The sequence below is a fragment of the Lynx canadensis genome, chromosome A2 (genome assembly GCF_007474595.2).
Source record: "Lynx canadensis isolate LIC74 chromosome A2, mLynCan4.pri.v2, whole genome shotgun sequence".
NCBI classification, from domain to species: domain Eukaryota; kingdom Metazoa; phylum Chordata; class Mammalia; order Carnivora; family Felidae; genus Lynx; species Lynx canadensis.
The window spans coordinates 114,869,111-114,887,237 of NC_044304.2; the positions used below are offsets into that span (position 1 = coordinate 114,869,111).

The window sequence follows — 18,127 nt, forward strand, 5'->3', positions numbered from 1 at the left end:
TAGGTTCTGGGACTTTGTTCAGCAGCTGCAGCCTGGGCTATCTTCCACTGGCATATATTAAGTTAGCTTAGCACCTCCAAAGCTGAATTTTTCCAGTGTCAAGGTGGTTGGTGCCACATGTTTTCAGAATGTCAAAGGGTTCAGAGGACTCTTAAGATGAGTACAGCATCATCCTGATCCCCACAAACCTGAAAAGATACAAGCAAATCTCCCATCTCTACAATAGATGTTGACACCTTACTATACAGTCCTAACCCACATTGTTCCCAGACAAAAACAACAGAAACGTCGGTTTCTAGAGAACAGAGAATCTTCAAAGAAAATTTCAGGATATCTTGGCTTTTGGCTTGCCACAGGTTGCCAGTTTGTGTTGGCTATCTATAATTTATAGACTCTAAACTCAGCTAAGAGGAATCACTTATCAAGAGGCTAATAGGGACACTTTACCATATAGGGAAGAATTTTGTCTATGCACTGTAATGTTTCACTGGCATAGGATATTTTGTACTTAGAGAAATTTGCCAGGGGGATTTGCCCAGCTGCCAGGTCTTCTAGAATTTCTCTTGTTCCCCTTTGTCCTGCACATTTAAAGCTTAATTTTTATTTCTTTTTTCAACCTTGTGTTCCTCGCACCCCAATGCTAGAATAGTTGAGTTCTGTCCTTTGAGAGAGGATGATCCACATTTGTAGCAGGCAGTCAGGCAAAGCACAGTCTGTAGCCTTGCATTCTCTACTGTTCTGATCCTCCTAGTTCTGCACCCTTGTGTCCCCATTATGATCCTGTCCTGCTGCGAAATTCCTTGTATCTACTAATCCTGCCTCCTGAAGGGGTCCTTTTTCCTTTCCATTTTTCTCAGCTGGAGAATGGCCTTTGACTGATTCCTCTAAAGCCTATGGGGACCAACATGGCCCTTGCATTGTGCTCCTCAGAATCTTACCTTTTCTCATTATTCGAGCTTTCCAGACCTTGGAAACTCAGTAGTAGCACACATATTCCTTTCTGTTACCTGTATATGTCAAAATGGGCTGTGTCTCTGTTGTCTGTTTCTTTCAGGCATCACCAGCTGAGTTGTTAACCTGTTTAAGTTAAATCTTTTCCTTTCTACATAGTGTGGAGCTAACGTTATTCAGATCAGAATAACTTCCTTTTCCTTTCCTTTTGATTTTGGGCCCAAATGTTTGTTTTGCTTCTTCTTTCTCTAGTGCCTTTCTTAAAAGACACTGTCCTAGTGAAAACAAAGAGGTCCACGTGTTCAGTATTGATTCAGTTACTGCCAACCTTCAACAGAGTAATTCCAATTATGGACAAGTTCAGTATTCACTTAGGCTTGGATTATGGCTGGGTCATTTGGCCTCCCTTTAATGTGATCTAGTACTCTCCCTTAGAGTCTTATTTCCGCACATTTCCCAGATATGTTCCACTATAGCTTGTAGCCTTCCTGTCTTCCCAGACACACCACCTTGCAAATTATGTAGTGGAGGAACTACTTTATTGCTGATCTTCCTTTTCCAAAAGTTTACAAATCTATCTGAATTTAATGTAACCACCTATTATAACTGTCCTACTCTTTAAGGGCAATCCTGTCATTATGTTTATGATTCCTTACCTTTAGCTTTGAAAGAGCTCTTAAAAATTTCCTAGATCCAGGCCTTTTCTGAGTTTTATTTCTCTTCCTCCATTGTATCTCTTTGGTATGTATCACCTAAATTGAATACCTAAAGCAAAAATAACTCTTTTTCCTAGTCTTATCTTTTAAAGAGCAGTTATACCAAACTGTATATGCTTTCCCTTTCGAAGCTGTTTGACCTAACATGCCCTGTGTTTCCGTGAAGGAAGAAGTCCCCTTTTCCCTCTGTTTATCTGATGTCTAACTTTTTCTTTCCTTTCCCACTGGCCTTATTGTGATTATGTGTCTTTAAATCCAGTGCTGTTTTTCTTGGCTTTCTGAGGAAATATGATTCTGAAGGCTTTTTAATTTTTCTCTTAGGTTTTGAGTTTATCATAGCTTTGTTGAGGCTTTTCTAGTATCTCAATCTGAGAAGATTTACCCCCATATAATAAGGGCTCCATTTCCCTTTATCTTTTCAGTGATTTAAATCCACCACCCAACTATAGTTGAATCTGCAGTCTACTCAGGGAGTTATACCCAGGGCCAACTTGAAATCACGCTGTGCAGGACTGATTGCAGAACCTTGTTGACAAGCTACATAAACCCAAAGGTTAGTCATTCCCTGGTCCTCTTCTTGGGATACGATGAAGAACAGAATTTGGGACAGCTGATTGCATGCCTCCTACTAATGCCAGCACACATTGTTAAAAGCTAGAACCTCCTGCAATGCTGCGGAGCTTACATGGAGCCTCCTACCTTTTGCAGTCCTACTAAGAAAACCTGTAAAGAGAGCAAAAGGTCATTCTACCAACACTTGCCTGAAATCCTTGCCTCTTTTCAAGTGAACGTTTCCTGACCGAAGGACGCTTCCCACAGAAGTCCCTAATGTTTGCAGGCACTAAAGCATTACCAGAGTTTCTGCCTCTGTCTACAGGGCTTGGAGTGTCTATGCATATGGATTTCAACAGCCCTCTTCCACTGTTGGTTCCAAACATTTGAGATGAGTTATGTTCCGCTTTGGGGCAAAATTATAGAAGAGAATGAACCAGACTGGGCAGTTTATGGTCAGTGACCTCTGCCTTAACTCTTGCTCATCTTGTACACACTCTTCCACAAGTGACAGTGGAGAAAAGGACTGCACTTTGCTTCTCAGTACTTACTTTCCCCAGAGGAAGAGCATTATGAGAGAGAAATCTAATTTCCCCTAAATGGGTAACAGTTATACCATTTTTTTCCAATTATCCATTCTCTCATCCCACTTTTTAAATTAATAGACTTTGTTTTTTAGAGAGGTTTTAGGTTTACCAAAAACTTGAACAGAAAGCACAGAGTTTCCGTTTTCCCTCTCCCCCTCCCAGTTTCCCCTACTAGTAACATCTTGTTAATACAAGTGTGATACATTTGTTATAATTGATGAGCCAATATTGTTACATTATTATTAACCATAGTTTACATTAGGGTTTTTTCTAAGTGTTAGTCTGTGGATGTTGACAAATGTATAATAACGTGTATCCACTGTTACACTATCATACAAAATAGTTTCACTGCCTTAAACATTGCCTTCTTACCACATTTTTGAAATAGTATCTTTATGATACATCAAATTCCTGCTTAGTGTAGATCCCTCACATTTCTTAGGTTTACTTCTCAACATTTAATTATTTTGTTGCTGCTATGATGGGTTGTTTTGGTTGTTTTTTTTGTTTTGTTTTCTCATTTGTGTTTTTTTATGGCTTACTGCTCACATATAGGTTAGCTAGTTGCTTTTTCATATTTATCTTATTTGTGTCTAGCCATCTTTTCATTTAGTTCTACAAGTGTTAGGTTTATTTATCTTTATTTTCTTACTGATTTTGTTACCAAAAAACCCAGGTTCGGCTACTTGTTGCTTGAAAAGCCAATACTCAAGGGAGGAATTTTGATTGGAAAGGAATATGAGCTTTATTCAGGAGGCTGGCCATCTGGGGAGAAGGGAAACTCTCGTCTGAAAACCAATTCTGACTATTCTGCCTGGTCCAAAGAGTTTTAAAGGAACTTTAGGGCATTTAATAAAAAGAGAGCACAGTGGCCTGTAACCCTTCCTGATTGCATCCAGACTTGATGCCAGCTACAGACATCATCATCACAGTGCTAGGAGGTTGTGTATTGGTGCCGCAGGGGGAGGTTGTGCAAGAGGATTTGGTTCTTTCTAGGGAACAATGTATAACCTGTAGATATACAAAGAAAGGCTTAGTTAATCACATGGGCTAAAAGTGCTTTCTGAAACTTAAAGACTACTAAGTTGGCCAGAGGGGCTGAGGTATCAGCTTCAATTTGGGTAAAATTTCTAGAACAATAATTGAAAAAAGTAGTGACAGCATATGTTTTCTTAGATGAGAATGCCTCTTCTGTGTCGACATTCAACGTGATGTTTGCTCTTTCTTTGTTGTTGTTTTTTTTAATCTATTTTTTAATGTTCATTATTTATTTCTAAGAGAGAGACAGTGTGAGCAGGGGAGGGGCAGAGAGAGAGGGAGACCCAGAATCTGAACCAAGCTCCGAGCTGTCAGCACAGACCCTGACTGAGGGCTCAAACCCACAAACTGTAACATCATGACCTGAGCCAAAGTTGACACTTAACCGAATGAGCCACCCAGGTGTTTCCTCTTGATTCGAATGACCTTCGTTATACAGATGCATCATTTTCTTTATTAAAGAGTATGAAAGGAAATGAATGTTTAATTTTGCCATCTATTAAAGTTTTTCTACATGAGGTTTTTCTCTTTTAACCTGTATATATGCTGAATTATATTAAAGAATTATTGTTCTTGGGGCGCCTGGGTGGCGCAGTCGGTTAAGCGTCCGACTTCAGCCAGGTCACGATCTTGCGGTCCGTGAGTTCGAGCCCCGCGTCAGGCTCTGGGCTGATGGCTCGGAGCCTGGAGCCTGTTTCCGATTCTGTGTCTCCCTCTCTCTCTCTGCCCCTCCCCCATTCATGCTCTGTCTCTCTCTGTCCCAAAAATAAATAAAAACGTTGAAAAAAAAAATTTAAAAAAAAAAAAAAAAGAATTATTGTTCTTGAACCCTCCTTGCATTCCTAGAACAATATTTGACTAGTAACACTTCTGAATTCACTCAGCAACTATTTGACAGATCTCTAAGTCTCTAAAAGAAGAAAAAGGTGCAGAGAAAATGTGACCAAAATAGTAACTGGTATTTAAAGAAAAAAAGAAGATGGGGCACCCGGGTGGCTTAGTCGGTTGAATATCCAGCTCTTGATTTCAGGTTCATATCATGATCCCAGGGTCATGGGATTGAGTCCCACATCAGGCTCCACACTGAGCGGAGAGCCTGCTTAAGATTTTCTCTCTCTCTGCTTCTCTATCAAGAAGAAAAGGAAAAGAAAAGAAAAAAGCAAGGAAGCATAATAAGTAATGTAAAAGAACATGGCATATGTAAGATGAAACATAAGTTATCAGTAATAAATATGAAGATTAAACTAAATCTGACTTAAAGTAATCTTAGATGGGGGTGGGGGTGCTGAGTGGCTCAGTTAAGTAACTTCAGCTCAGGTCATGATCTCACAGTTCATTAGTTCTCGCCCCTCTTTGGGCTTGTGCTGACAGTGCAGAGCCTGCTTGGGATTCTCTCTTCTGTTTCTGCCCCTCCCCCACTTGTGCACATGCTCTATCTCAAAATAAATAAAACTTAAAAAAAGAAAGTAATCTTAGATGGTGAGAATTTTTAATTAAATCACCTAAAGCTATCAATTTATAAGAGGCTAAAAATTCAAAAGCTGAAAATAATAAATACAAAGATGTAACAAATATGGGGGAATATAAACAAAAAAAATTACAAGATTTTTTTTTCTTGTTTTGTCCAGTGAACATGTATTGTTCAAAGGGTAGTTCTGTGTAGGTTTCTCCTCAGTTCATATAGATAGGACTTGTTATCTTTCATACTGTCTAACGTAACGCAAGTCTCTGTCTTCCGGTTTTCTGTGGTTACACTCTTCCCAATAGGAGCCTCTCTCTTTAAGTCAGTCCTATCTCTTGTTAAAACCTATTAATCTCCTGTAGTACAGTCAGATGCACAATTTGGATACAAAAAGTTCCTCCCTTTCCTTCTACAACATTAATATCCAGCTGGAGATTAATCTTAGAGAAGACTGAATTGCTTTGCAGAGATCTGATTTCTTTAACTTTCTTCAGTGCCTGTAAATTCATGCCACTAGAACTCCCTGTTGCTGAGTGTATATTTTGAAAAGGTTTTTGGCTCCATTTCCATACAGTTCTACATCTTCTGGAACTTCCTGTCAGCAGCCATAGACCCCTCCCTTATCTGATTTGCTGTTCTCTATCAGTGTTCTTTTTCTCTCCCACCTTTCCTTCTTTTCCTTCCACCTTTATTTTTCTTTCTTGCTTTTGAGCAACTAGGTCAGTTTCTTTTGGTGGTAACCAAATATTTGGCTTGGTTTTGCTACCTGGTATTTTTGGTGTGGTATGTGGCAAAATCACCTGAAAGCTGACCAAAGGAAATAAAAATTTTAAACTTCGAGACACTATTGGGATAACAATGGCTTTAACTATAAATAATCTGCATATAATTTCTAAGCAATAGACCATAGGCCTTATTTAAAAAATCTTCACATAGCTGTAAAAGTGAAATTTTGTTTCTCTCTTACCCAACTATAAAATATAAGTAAAGCCCATTTCTTCTCTTGTTCTAAGCATTACCATCTCATTTGGTAATGAGAGTATCAGAAACTGTATTAATAGTTTTAGTAGGTATTTAAAATTTACAAAAGGCCACATCCTCTGAGCTACTAACCCGACATTTAGATATGTGATAGATTTTCTTTTACTCTGATAACATTATTTTCCTCATATTCCCAGTGCCTAAGAGAGTGCCTAATATATCGCAAGAGACTAACCTGGAGGTTACATATGTAACTTCATTAAGAAATTGAAATTTTGTTTGACAAAAAAGATGGTTTTTTTCCTTGAAATTCATGTTTAAGGGTTCCAATAAACCTTAAATTTTTTCGTTAATATTTCATTTCTTTAGCATCGTAAGTATGTAATCTGACTCTGCCTTCTTTCAGCAATCTAGAGTGATACCATTTTTGCCTTGGTTAGAGATCATAATATAAAAGTGGTTGGTATCCAGCTTGTCAGAAGTGCATTTGAGAAAAGTGTTACTTAAGGAAAGAGTGCTGAATGGTCATTTGCTTCGTCCACTCTGTGTATTTTGAGTTGTTTCTGTGAAGGTTACTTTCTTGGGAAATACAGTGTGCACACTGCATCTCAAAACAAATAGATAATTTAAAAAACCCAGATTGTTCTGTTTGAGAAACCATCAAGGGCATTGCTCCTATGTCATTTAGTGTCCCCTTAAAATTTTACCATGAGAAATCCCTTAAGAATTTGTGTCAGAAAAAAAAAAAAATGGTTTCCCTAACAGATTAGTAGAATACTTCTTTTCTGATTGTAAAGATCTTTTCTTTTTTTCTGTTTTTACTGCTGGGAAACTCAATAGCACATTTTGCAAATCATGATAGCACCTCTCTAAGGTCTTCCTAAATAGGTCTTATAAACAGATTCTGTGCTGAAAAAAGACTGGATTTGAACAGAAAATAGAGATAAAACCTTTGGCAAGCACCAGTTTTATATGTGTGCTAAGCCAGGCCCAGTGAGCCCCTTTTAATTTCATTTATTTTTCTCTTGACTAGAAAACGTTGTGTGATGTGATCCTTATGGTCCAGGAAAGAAAGATACCTGCTCATCGAGTTGTTCTCGCAGCAGCCAGTCATTTTTTCAACTTAATGTTCACAAGTAAGTATCTTAAAGTAATAAAACATGTTATTTTTTCCATGAAAATGACTTAGAGTCTAAATTAAAATATCTTTCCGGTACCTGGGTGGCTCAGGCAGTTAACTGTCCAACTTAGTTTCGGCTCAGGTCATGATATCTAGGTTTCATGAGTTCAAGCCCCACTTGGGTCTCTGTACTGATGGTGCAAAGTCTGCTTGGGATATTCTCTCTCTTTCTCTGTCTCTCTCTCTCTCTCTCTCTCTCTCTCAAAATAAACTTAAAATTTTTTTTAAAAGAAGAAAATATCCTTCTAAAGCCCTTAAGATATTAAGGCCATAAAACATTGAAGAGATTGGAAAGGGGTTATGATGATGTTTGATCAAAAGAAAAATGTCCTTTCACTAGCACTAGACGCCCAAAGGCTTTATTGATGGAGATGCAGTTTCTAGTTGAACAATTGTCATTGTTCTCATAGATTGGCTCCAGCTATATCAGATGTAGTTTTGCTCACAGCAATTTAGAAGAGTGCCACTAAGTCATTTTAGGAGTTGGGGGAATACTAAATCTAGTTTTATGTATCTCTGTTTACTTGGCCCTTTTTGTTTTTTTAAAGAAGTACACTAATCCACTAATTTCTTACCTTATTTTAAGACACATCTCAAGTGTGGAGAATTAATTTGCATTTGTTATAGGAATGTTGGGCTTCCTGGGATCTTTATTAACAGAGAGCTCTCTGTCCTGTTATTCTTCTCCACATTTAACATGGCCTGGAATGATCTGGTCCTCAGTTAACCTGGTGATAGTAGTCATGTCATTTATATTTCTTCTTTTCATTTTAGCTAACATGCTTGAATCAAAGTCCTTTGAAGTTGAACTCAAAGATGCTGAACCTGACATTATTGAACAACTTGTGGAATTTGCTTATACTGCTAGGTAAGTTAAGAAGGATCATTTCTGTTGTGGAGGAGTAAGGTTGGGATCTACTATGGCAGAGCATTATCGTGACAAATTGATGTGCTCCAAATTCTTCAACAGGAAAAACCATAAGGATGGGGAAGTTTGAGGAGCTTATGCCATACATACTCATGCAAGCAAGGACCGAAAAGTTTAATTTTTTGTTTAATTTCAGGAGCTAATAGGATACATTTTACAAAGCATTACTTAAGTAATAAAAAATTATAGGAAATTAAATTCACTTTAACTTCTTTGCAGAATTTCTGTGAATAGCAACAACGTTCAGTCTTTGTTAGATGCAGCAAACCAGTACCAGATTGAACCTGTGAAGAAAATGTGTGTTGATTTTTTGAAAGAACAAGTTGATGCTTCAAATTGTCTTGGTAAGAAGTCATATTCCTATTTAAAATAAAAACCAAAACAAACTTTAATGTGCATTTTAATAAAGGAAAAAAAAAGTGTCATTCTAAGTGTCCTCATTTAATTTTAAAGACATTGTCCACTAGAAAATACACTTAAAATACATTTTAAGAGACATTTAGGGAGATGCCTATTAACCCGGGCAGGAACAAGCCCATTAAAATTTCCAAAATATAAAATAGCTTTAATAATGAGTTTTTGTGTGTCTAGAACAAAAAGTAAGGATTGCGTCTGGTGGTGGTGTGGTATGTCATAAACATGAATGTTTACCTTTGTTGCAGTACTTACGATTGGTCTGTCATAGATGAGAAAACAGGTTGTGTATATTACCTGAGGTCTTAAAGCTAGTATGTGGAGGAGCTGGAGTTGGAATTCAAGTCCTCTTGTTCTTAACTACTGTCCCATGTTGCCTCTCCACATTATTAAATACGTTATTGTATACTAGAACACTTAAAAATCCTAGACTATAAATTAAGATACTAAGTAAGAGACTGCTCTAGCACTCTATTTTATTTTTTTAAGTCTTTATTTATTTTTGAGAGAGAGGTCAGTTGCAAGCAGGAGAGGGGCAGAGAGAAATCCCAAGCAGTCTCCATGCTGTCAGCGCAGAGCCTGATGCGGGCTCAAACTCACGAACCATGAGATCATGACCTGCACTGAAACCAAGAGCCAGACAGACGCTTAACCAACTGAGCCATCCAGGTGCCCCAGCACTCTATTTTAAAGCCATTAATAAAGTATTTTATATTTCATGTCAGGAAAAGCAGAAATAGTTGATCAGAGTTTCCCAAGGTGTGATATGGTATGCTTTCCACTGTGAAATAATCTTTAGTGGCACATAAATGAACATCCAGGTCTTTGTAGTTGTATTTTCTTACCCTTGCTGTGTGATTCAGAGGGGAAAAGAATCAGGGTAGGAGTCCTAGGAAGGCAGGGAGGAGAGGAAAGCTGAATCAAGGACAACCAATGCAAAGATTTTTGACATATGAGAGAAGATGAGGGGTGCTGACAAGAAGCCAACAGCTGGGCAAAGGGCTCCTGGAGATACATGAGAAGTTTGCAAGCCTTCTCTTTCCCCCGTTTTTCTAGGCTCCCCTCTAGTAATGAACTAGACGGTTCATCACTCCATCTGTCACACACCCCTACTGTGAATGCAGAGCAAAAGATCTTTGTAGGCAGGTAAATAGGAAGCAGAATAAATTTTAGGGAGGGATAAAAGGCAGGCAAAGGGGATGGGAATGAGTTTGTGGCTGGTATCCAAAAAAGGAAATGGACCAAATGGAACAGGACAGGTAATAGCTATGCAGGTGAATATACTGGTGGAATTTATTTTAAAGGTGGTTGTAGGTCACAAACGAAAAGACCCATATATTAGGAAATAAAAGGCCAGTCTCTATTCTTATCTGTGCAGCAGAGACACTCTGGAATGAGTCCCTCTATTTCTCTGGGCCATAGTTTGGGGCTCCATTCATCAATAAAATTTATATTCTGAGATTTTACTTATTTCCCCTTATATAAATATGTAGTCTCACAAAATTTATTGTAAAACGAATTCAAAGGAATTTTTGGAAGATGATGGCTTAAGTACTTCTCCTTAACTCCCTAGCACTCTAAACTTCCAACCAGGTGATTCAACTAGAAAGAAAAACAGCCAGAGTAGGGAGTGGATATGGTGGAACTGGAGCAAGTTTGTGCTAATCTCATTTTAGGCTTTGGGCTTCTGAGGAGACCATTTGGGAGTGTTACTTCTGGATGCCTTCTGGATCATTGTTTTCAAGCGAGGAAGGATGGTGTAGCAGCCTAGAAGGGAGCCTGATTCTCTAAGCCGGGGTAAAGATAGTGGCCCATCCAGTTGAGCCAAGTGCAGCTACTCTCAGTACCCAAGGGAACTGCTGCAGCCTGCATTCTTTTTAGCCCTGGGGTGGCTCTCCCTGTGAACTGATTAGAGAACTCCTTTGTTCTCTGCTGCCCCAGAGATCCCAACAAGCTGACTTCCATGAATTCTAAAGGCACCCATAGTATCTGATGGAAGTGGGCAAAGATATCATACCAGGTTAAAGGAAACCTGCTAGTTCGAGGACAGAAATCAAGCTAGACAGCCAAAATGAATGGCTCCTGTAGAAATTTTCATTTAAGAAATGGAGGAGATCTTAAATAGGAAAGCCATGATTTTCCATCAAATTCAATTGAATTGAAAAACAGAATGGATATTCCTAAAAATCAACCTAAAGAAAATAAAACAGAGAAAACTGCCTTATGATAACAACACAAAAATGCAAAGAAATAGAAATCATTAGTGAAAAACATAAAAGACCTGAAAGGAAGATACGGGACACTGATGTGAAGTAGGGATTCCACAAGGAACAAGCGGAGGAAAAGTGATATCAAAGAAATCGTAAAAGAAAACTTATTTGAGACTTAAAAAACTTGAACTTTCACACTTATACCAAGTACCAGACCTGATGGAGTGAGATTTTCCTCTCCTAAACATATCCTAGTGATATTTTTTCACCTCCAAAATCAAGAGAGAACTTTTTATTTTTTTTAATGTATGTTTATTTTGAGAAAGAGAGTGAGCATGAGTGGGGGAGGAGCAGAGAGAGAATCCCAAGCAGGCTCCATGCTGTCAGTGCAGAGCCTGATTGGGGCTCAGTCTCACCAACCATGAGATCATGACCTGAGCCAAAGTTGGACGCTTAACCAACTGAGCGCCCCGGGTGCCCCAAGAAAACCGTTTGACGTGATAAAAATGTTCTGGCACTAGATAGTGGTGATGGTGACACAACATGGTGAATGCACTAAATCACTAATGGTAAGTTTTATGTTGCATGTATTGTATCTTAATTTTTAAAAATATAATAAAAAGAATTTATAAGTTTTTAGAAAGGGTATGTATGATAGGTTACCAGAAATTGGTCACAAATTCTTTTCATCCTTGTATGTATACCCCTTATATATGTGACTGTAGCTCTTCCATCAAGAAGTGGAGTCTTTTTCCCCTTGTAATCTAAGCTTGGCCATGTGGCTTGCTTTAGCCCATGGGACATTTACAAATGTGACATGAGCAAAAGCTTAAGCAAATGTGCTCTGGGGCTTGCCCTACTTTGCTGCTGGGGACTCTTCTGCCATCATGAAAAGAAAATTAGCATTTGGGACACAGATGAGTTATACTAGCTGATGTCCCCTTCACCAACCAGCTTGCCTATTACCAAGTATGTGAATGAGGCCAATCTAGACTATACAGTCCCCACTAAGCAACCAGCTGGCTGCAGAAATTAAACCAGCCCAGGTCAAAAGAACCACCCACTTGACCCATAGAAGTGCATCGTTATTTTGAGCCACTAAGTTTTGGTGTTGTTTTTCCTGCATCAACAGATAATTAACATAAAAGTTTACTTAGAGGGGCTCCTGGGTGGCGCAGTCGGTTAAGCGTCCGACTTCAGCCAGGTCACGATCTCGCGGTCCGGGAGTTCGAGCCCCGCGTCAGGCTCTGGGCTGATGGCTCAGAGCCTGGAGCCTGTTTCCCTCTGTGTCTCCCTCTCTCTCTGCCTCTCCCCCGTTCATGCTCTGTCTCTCTCTGTCCCAAAAATAAATAAACGTTGAAAAAAAAAAAATTAAAAAAAAAAAAGTTTACTTAGAAAAGAAGGAGAATCTGAATGACATTAATTTTTTATCTGCAACAGGAAGTTAGAAGACCACAGCATTAGATATGCAAATCGTAGAGAAAAAAAGAATTACATTTAAAAACATTGTTCATTTGAGATATTGCAAAGACACAATGTATAATCCACCTGGAGCCTTCTGAGAAAAGTATTGGGGGAACTACTACAGCAAAGTATGGTAAAGATCTCAAGATAGGGATATGCTGCATCAGCTTCCTTAATTGCAAGCGAAATAAACTGACTTTGCTAGTTTAAACAGAAAAGGAATTTATTGAAAGCTTTTGAGTAACTCAGAATTGGCTGGCTCAGCTCAGATGGTGAAGCATGCAACTCTTGATCTTGGGGCTGTGAGTTCAAGCCCCAAGTGTGGTGTGAAGTTTACTTAAAATAAAAAATTAAATACACACACAAAATTAAATACACAAAATTGCATAGAAATCTCAAATCAAGCTTAGTAAAAGTCTGAATTTGAACAACACAAACTTGTTTAGGTAGATATCACAGAGTGTTTTACTCAGTAATCAGAGAACACATACAGTTTTCAGACACCTCTGGAGTGTTTACAAATAGTAATCAGCAGCCACAAAATCTGGAGCACCTAAAAGAGAAGAGACACAGTCTACATCCACTGATTACAGTGCAATAAAGCTGTGAACTAACCTCAAAAGGAAAGCTGTTTCCTCCCACTCCATTCTGAACACTAGATATTTAATTGAGAAATTTAGAAAAATATTTTTAAAGAGGTGTTAATGAACTTACAGGCCAAATAGAAATATATGACAATATGTACAGAAAAAAAAACAACCCAAACCTTTAGAATGTGACCAAAGTATTCCTTTAAAAAAAAAAATGTTTTTTAATGTTTATTGTTGAGAGAGAGTGCATACGCAGGAGGGGCAGAAAGGGAGAGGGATACTGAGGATCCAAAGGAGGCTCTGAACTGACAGCAGAGAGCCCGATGAGGGGCTCAAACCCACAAACCAAGAGATCGTGACCTGAAGTGAAGTCAGATGCTTAACCGACTGAGCCACCCAGATACACCAGTGACCAGAGTATTTCTTAGAAGAGAATTTGTAGTCTTAAAATATTTTCCAAATAAATGCATTTATTTTTATCTTTCCTTGACTGAGCATTCTACTCAAAGAGATAGGAAAAAACTTTAAACACCTAATGAAAGCAGAAGAAAATCTCTTTCAAAGCAAAATTAATAAAATGGAAAAAGAACACTAATAGACTGTAGACTTGGCCGGGGAAACAAAAGCTAATTATTTCAAAAAATGGTATAAAATAGTAAACAAGTCTAATCAAGAAGGAAAGATCATAGAACAAACAACAAGAATTAGAAAAGGTCAAAGAAACAACATCAAGATATGAACACAAAAGAGAAATAGTCAAAATTGTCTTTAAAAGTTGAAAACCCAGAAATAGAAATGTTGAAAAGGTAAAGATTTGTTCCCAACGAATGCTCCAGGTTTGATGGTTTTGTGTGTTAATTCTACCAAGCTTTCAAGCAATAGATTAATTCTGTATTACTTAAATCCAGTGGACATGGATAGAAAACTTTACAGCTCATTCTACAAGAGTAGGATTATTGAGGTGCCAGGATTGGACAGATAACACACACACGCACACATGTGATTTTAGTTTCACTTAGGAACAATGATTTATGGGGCCTGTGGGTGCCTCAGTCGGGTAAGCATCTGATTTAGGCCCAGGTAATGATCTCACGATTCATGAGTTCAAGCCCTGCATCGGGCTGGGCTCTGTGCTGACAGCTCGCGGACGGAGCCTGCTTCGGATTCTGTCTCCCTTTCTCTTTGCCCTTCCCCCACTCACACTCTGTCTCTCTCTCTCTCTCCAAAATAAACGTTTAAAAAAAATTTTTAACAATAATGATTTATTTTAAATTCCTTAAAAATAGCAAATTGAATCCATCAATGAATATATTTTTAAAAATAATACTTTACCAAAAAAAAATAATATTGTAATACTTTACCACCCTGGTGTGAGATGTTGACAATGGAAGAGATTATTTATGTATAAAACAAGTATATGGGAACCCTGTGGTTTCTACTAAATTTTGTTGTGAACCTACAACTGCTGTGGAAATTAAAGTTTGTTAATTAAAACAATAATACTTTGTGACCCAGTAGGGTTGACTTCAGAAATGTCAGAATGATTGAATGCTTAAGAATCTAACATAATATACTACCAAGCTATAGGAAAAAAATAAATATTTATAATCATAGCAACAGATACTGAAGGCACTTTTATATTTCCATTACCCAGTCCTGATTAAAAAAAGAAAAAAAAAAAAACTCTTGCACTAGAAATAGAATATCTAATTAACCTGTGTCTGAAACCAATAGCAAATATTCTTTACATGGAAAGATGCTACTTACTATTCAACTTTTGCTGGAGATGTCCATTAATGCAATCAGTGAAGACAAAATAAGGTAACAGTAAAAGCTTCCTTATCAGGCATAATCAGAACATTAATTGGTTGTCTAATTTAAAATGTCATTAAAACAGTGGTTAAATAAGAGAGGCTCTGCTGTAAAGGTATTTAACGTAGTATGTAAGTATACCAATCTTCCAGTCTTTGACTGTGAGGCCCAAACCTAGTCTCTCAGTATTGATCCATGTCATGTCTTAAATAAATCACACCAATAATATATATATATATATATTTTTTTTTTTAGTTTCCTTGAAATGAATTGAGAACTTAGTCTGAGTACAGAATCCCCTTAGAATTTTGCAGTGTTTTTTCATATCTCACCAGTTGTCTTGGTCATATGCCTAATCTGAGCTTTTCTCAAGTTTGTCTGAAATCTGAAGATTAGTTTTCATAGAAACAACTTTCTTTTCACACTCATTTTATTGAAAAGCATGATACTTAATTGGGTTGCATAAATACAGAAAATTCAACTGCCAGAAATTAGTTAATAAACAAATATTGGTTCTTGGTGAAGATACCCTCTCTCTGTTGGGAGCATAGATACAAGCTATAGCAGACTGCTCACCATGAGCATCTAGCATGCCATGGCATTGGTTGGTATTAGATAATAGCAGTTAATCTGACAAGTTCATTACCAGGCATCAGTTATGAGAACCTCTGTGATATAAATGTGAAAGTATCAAAACTCATTATCTTAAGGCAATATGAGTTGAAACAGAAAATCAAAAATAATGAACTGAAAAATATTCAACCTCTGACTTTGAAGGGGGGCCTGCAACAAAATCACACACAATAATCAGTGGATTTATTTAGAAGGGGGATTGGCCAACTTTTTCTGTAAAGGGCCAGATAGTTAAATATTTTAGACTTTGTATGCCATGCACATGTCACACATGGTCCTTGACACTTCTTTTCCCTCTCCCTCTGCCCCACTTTTTTTTTTTTTTATGACCCTTTAAAACCATGAAAAATGTTTTTAGCTGCTGACCAGCTGGTTGTGGGCTGGATTTAGCTCATGGACAGTACTTTACAGATTCCTGAAGCGGAACATTAATAGCCAATTGGGGAGACACTCCCTCTCAAAAATATAGAATAGCTAGGAAAAGGCTGAATGGGAAATGTATGAGGGTTTATATAAAGAAATCTGTGTTAATTATATTGAAAATCATAAGAAATCTGAGTAAATGGAGATACATGTCATGTTCCTAAGAGGAGCTCCTCTTGTGTTGCGGGACAGTCCCCACAGTAATCCAGAAATGCACTGCAGTCCTAAGTAAAATTATACCAGGATTTTTTACAGTAGAATGTTATAAGCTTATTTTTAAATTTATTTGCAAGAGAAAAATGTTTAACAGTAGCCAACAAAAATTTGAGAAAACATTGAAGGGGCTTCTCCTACAAAGTATCAATATTGGCCATACTTAATTCAGCATAGCATAGGCATAGGAATAAACCAGTAGAACAGAGAAGGATCCAGATTTGTTAAATTCACTCAGCCTCATTTTTTTGTTTTCAATGTATATTTGGGGATTTTTTAAGTGATTTTCTATTCATTTATTTTCTTCTATGTTTAGGTATAAGTGTGCTAGCAGAGTGTCTGGACTGTCCTGAATTGAAAGCAACTGCAGATGACTTTATTCATCAGCATTTTACTGAAGTTTATAAAACTGATGAATTTCTGCAACTTGATGTTAAGCGAGTTACACATCTCCTCAACCAGGACACTCTGACTGTGAGAGCAGAGGACCAGGTGACTAAATTGTCTTCTCAGTTTTTTCTTAGTAAAATATCTTTTCTGATTTCTTATGTTTCATGTTTGGATACATGACAAGGAAGAGAATCATAGTAGGAGAGAATGTGTTCTTTACATTAAACAGAGTATTCCAAAGTCTTTTTCATAGGAAAAGTAAGTCTTGTGTGCTTGTAAGGCTTGCTCTTTGAGAGAGAGACCATTTAGTAGAAATAAAGCTATTGGGTACCATGGTAGGAAGAACAGTGCTTTCCCCCAAGGATATCCACATCCTAATTGTCAGAACCTGTTGTGAATATGTTGCCTTACATGGCGGTAGGACTTTGCAGATGTGGTTAAAGATCTTTGAGATGGAGAGATTATCCAGGTGGGCCCAGTGTAATCTCAAGCGTCCTTAAATGTGGAAGAGGGAGGCAGAAGAGTCAGTGTCAGTGTGATGCAGTGTGAGAAAGACTTGGCTGGATATTGCTGGCTTTGAAGATGGAAGAAGAGGCTGCAAGCCAACGAATGCAGGAGGAGGCTGCTGGATTCTGAAAAAGGCAAGGAGATGCTTTCTCCTCTAGAGCCTTCAGGCATCCCCGCTGACACATGGATTTTGACCCATTGTGACCTATTTTGGATTCAACCTCCATAACTGTCAGATTAAACTGCCGGAGGTGTAAACTGGGTGCAGGCATTTGGGAGCTGGGTGGACTAACACTTAGAAATGCAGTCATTCAATTATTCCCTGTTTTCAGTCCCACATCCTTCTCTGTATTTTATTTAATTTGTTAAATCAGCAGTAGCAAACTAATAGAGGTACTGTAGGATCATATGCTTTGAGTTACTTTTGTTCTCGAGATAAAAGATTAGCACTGGGCCATTTTTGTCCAGTCTTCTTCATGGCCCAGCGTATTGTATTAGTCTGCAAGTTGACAGGTTGAACCTGGAAGACCTGACTAGGGAAAAACAAACAAACAAACAAAAGTCTTAGTTCTGTGACCCATGACTAACATTAACGGACTTATATGCATTATGGAAAGGGAATTAAAAACGTAACTAGTCTGAAGAAACCTGGCAAACATTATCTACAGATTATTATTATATCAAGCCTGATGAGCACTATTTATAGGATAATACCGTCAGTGATAAGTCACGTTGATATGCATGGCACCTCCGTAGTCTTCCTCCCAAAACACAGTGCTCCTAGTCTAATCATGAGAAAAACCTCAGACAAACCCAAATTGAGAGACATTTTACAAAATACCTTACCAGAACTCACAACTGTCAAAGTCATCAGAAACAAGGAAAGTCAGCAAAACTGTTACAGTCCATAAGACCCTAGGTGACATAATGAGTAAATGTGATGTGCTCTCCTTTATGGGATTATGGGACAGAGAAAAAAATTAGATAAAAAACTAAAGAAGTTTTTTTGGAAATACGGACTTTAGTTAACAATGGATCGTTAGCTGTGATAAGAGTATCATACTAATGTAACATTT

At 37.8% G+C, this 18,127-nt stretch overlaps 1 protein-coding gene across 4 annotated transcripts in view; it reads left to right on the top strand.

Annotated features, from left to right (window-relative positions):
* KLHL7 (kelch like family member 7) overlaps window positions 1–18,127 on the top strand; it is a 70,536-nt gene that overhangs the window by 13,242 nt on the left and 39,167 nt on the right. For 2 of the 4 annotated variants that reach the window (XM_030308095.1, XM_030308094.1), the window contains exons 2-6: window positions 2,090–2,220; window positions 7,321–7,423; window positions 8,242–8,335; window positions 8,615–8,739; window positions 16,471–16,646. In XM_030308095.1, coding sequence (XP_030163955.1) covers window positions 7,345–7,423; window positions 8,242–8,335; window positions 8,615–8,739; window positions 16,471–16,646 — 474 coding nt within the window. In that variant the 5' untranslated portion in view covers window positions 2,090–2,220; window positions 7,321–7,344. The remainder of the gene's footprint in view (window positions 1–2,089; window positions 2,221–7,320; window positions 7,424–8,241; window positions 8,336–8,614; window positions 8,740–16,470; window positions 16,647–18,127) is intronic. The other 2 variants (XM_030308096.2, XM_030308093.2) reach the window with 1 other exon arrangement.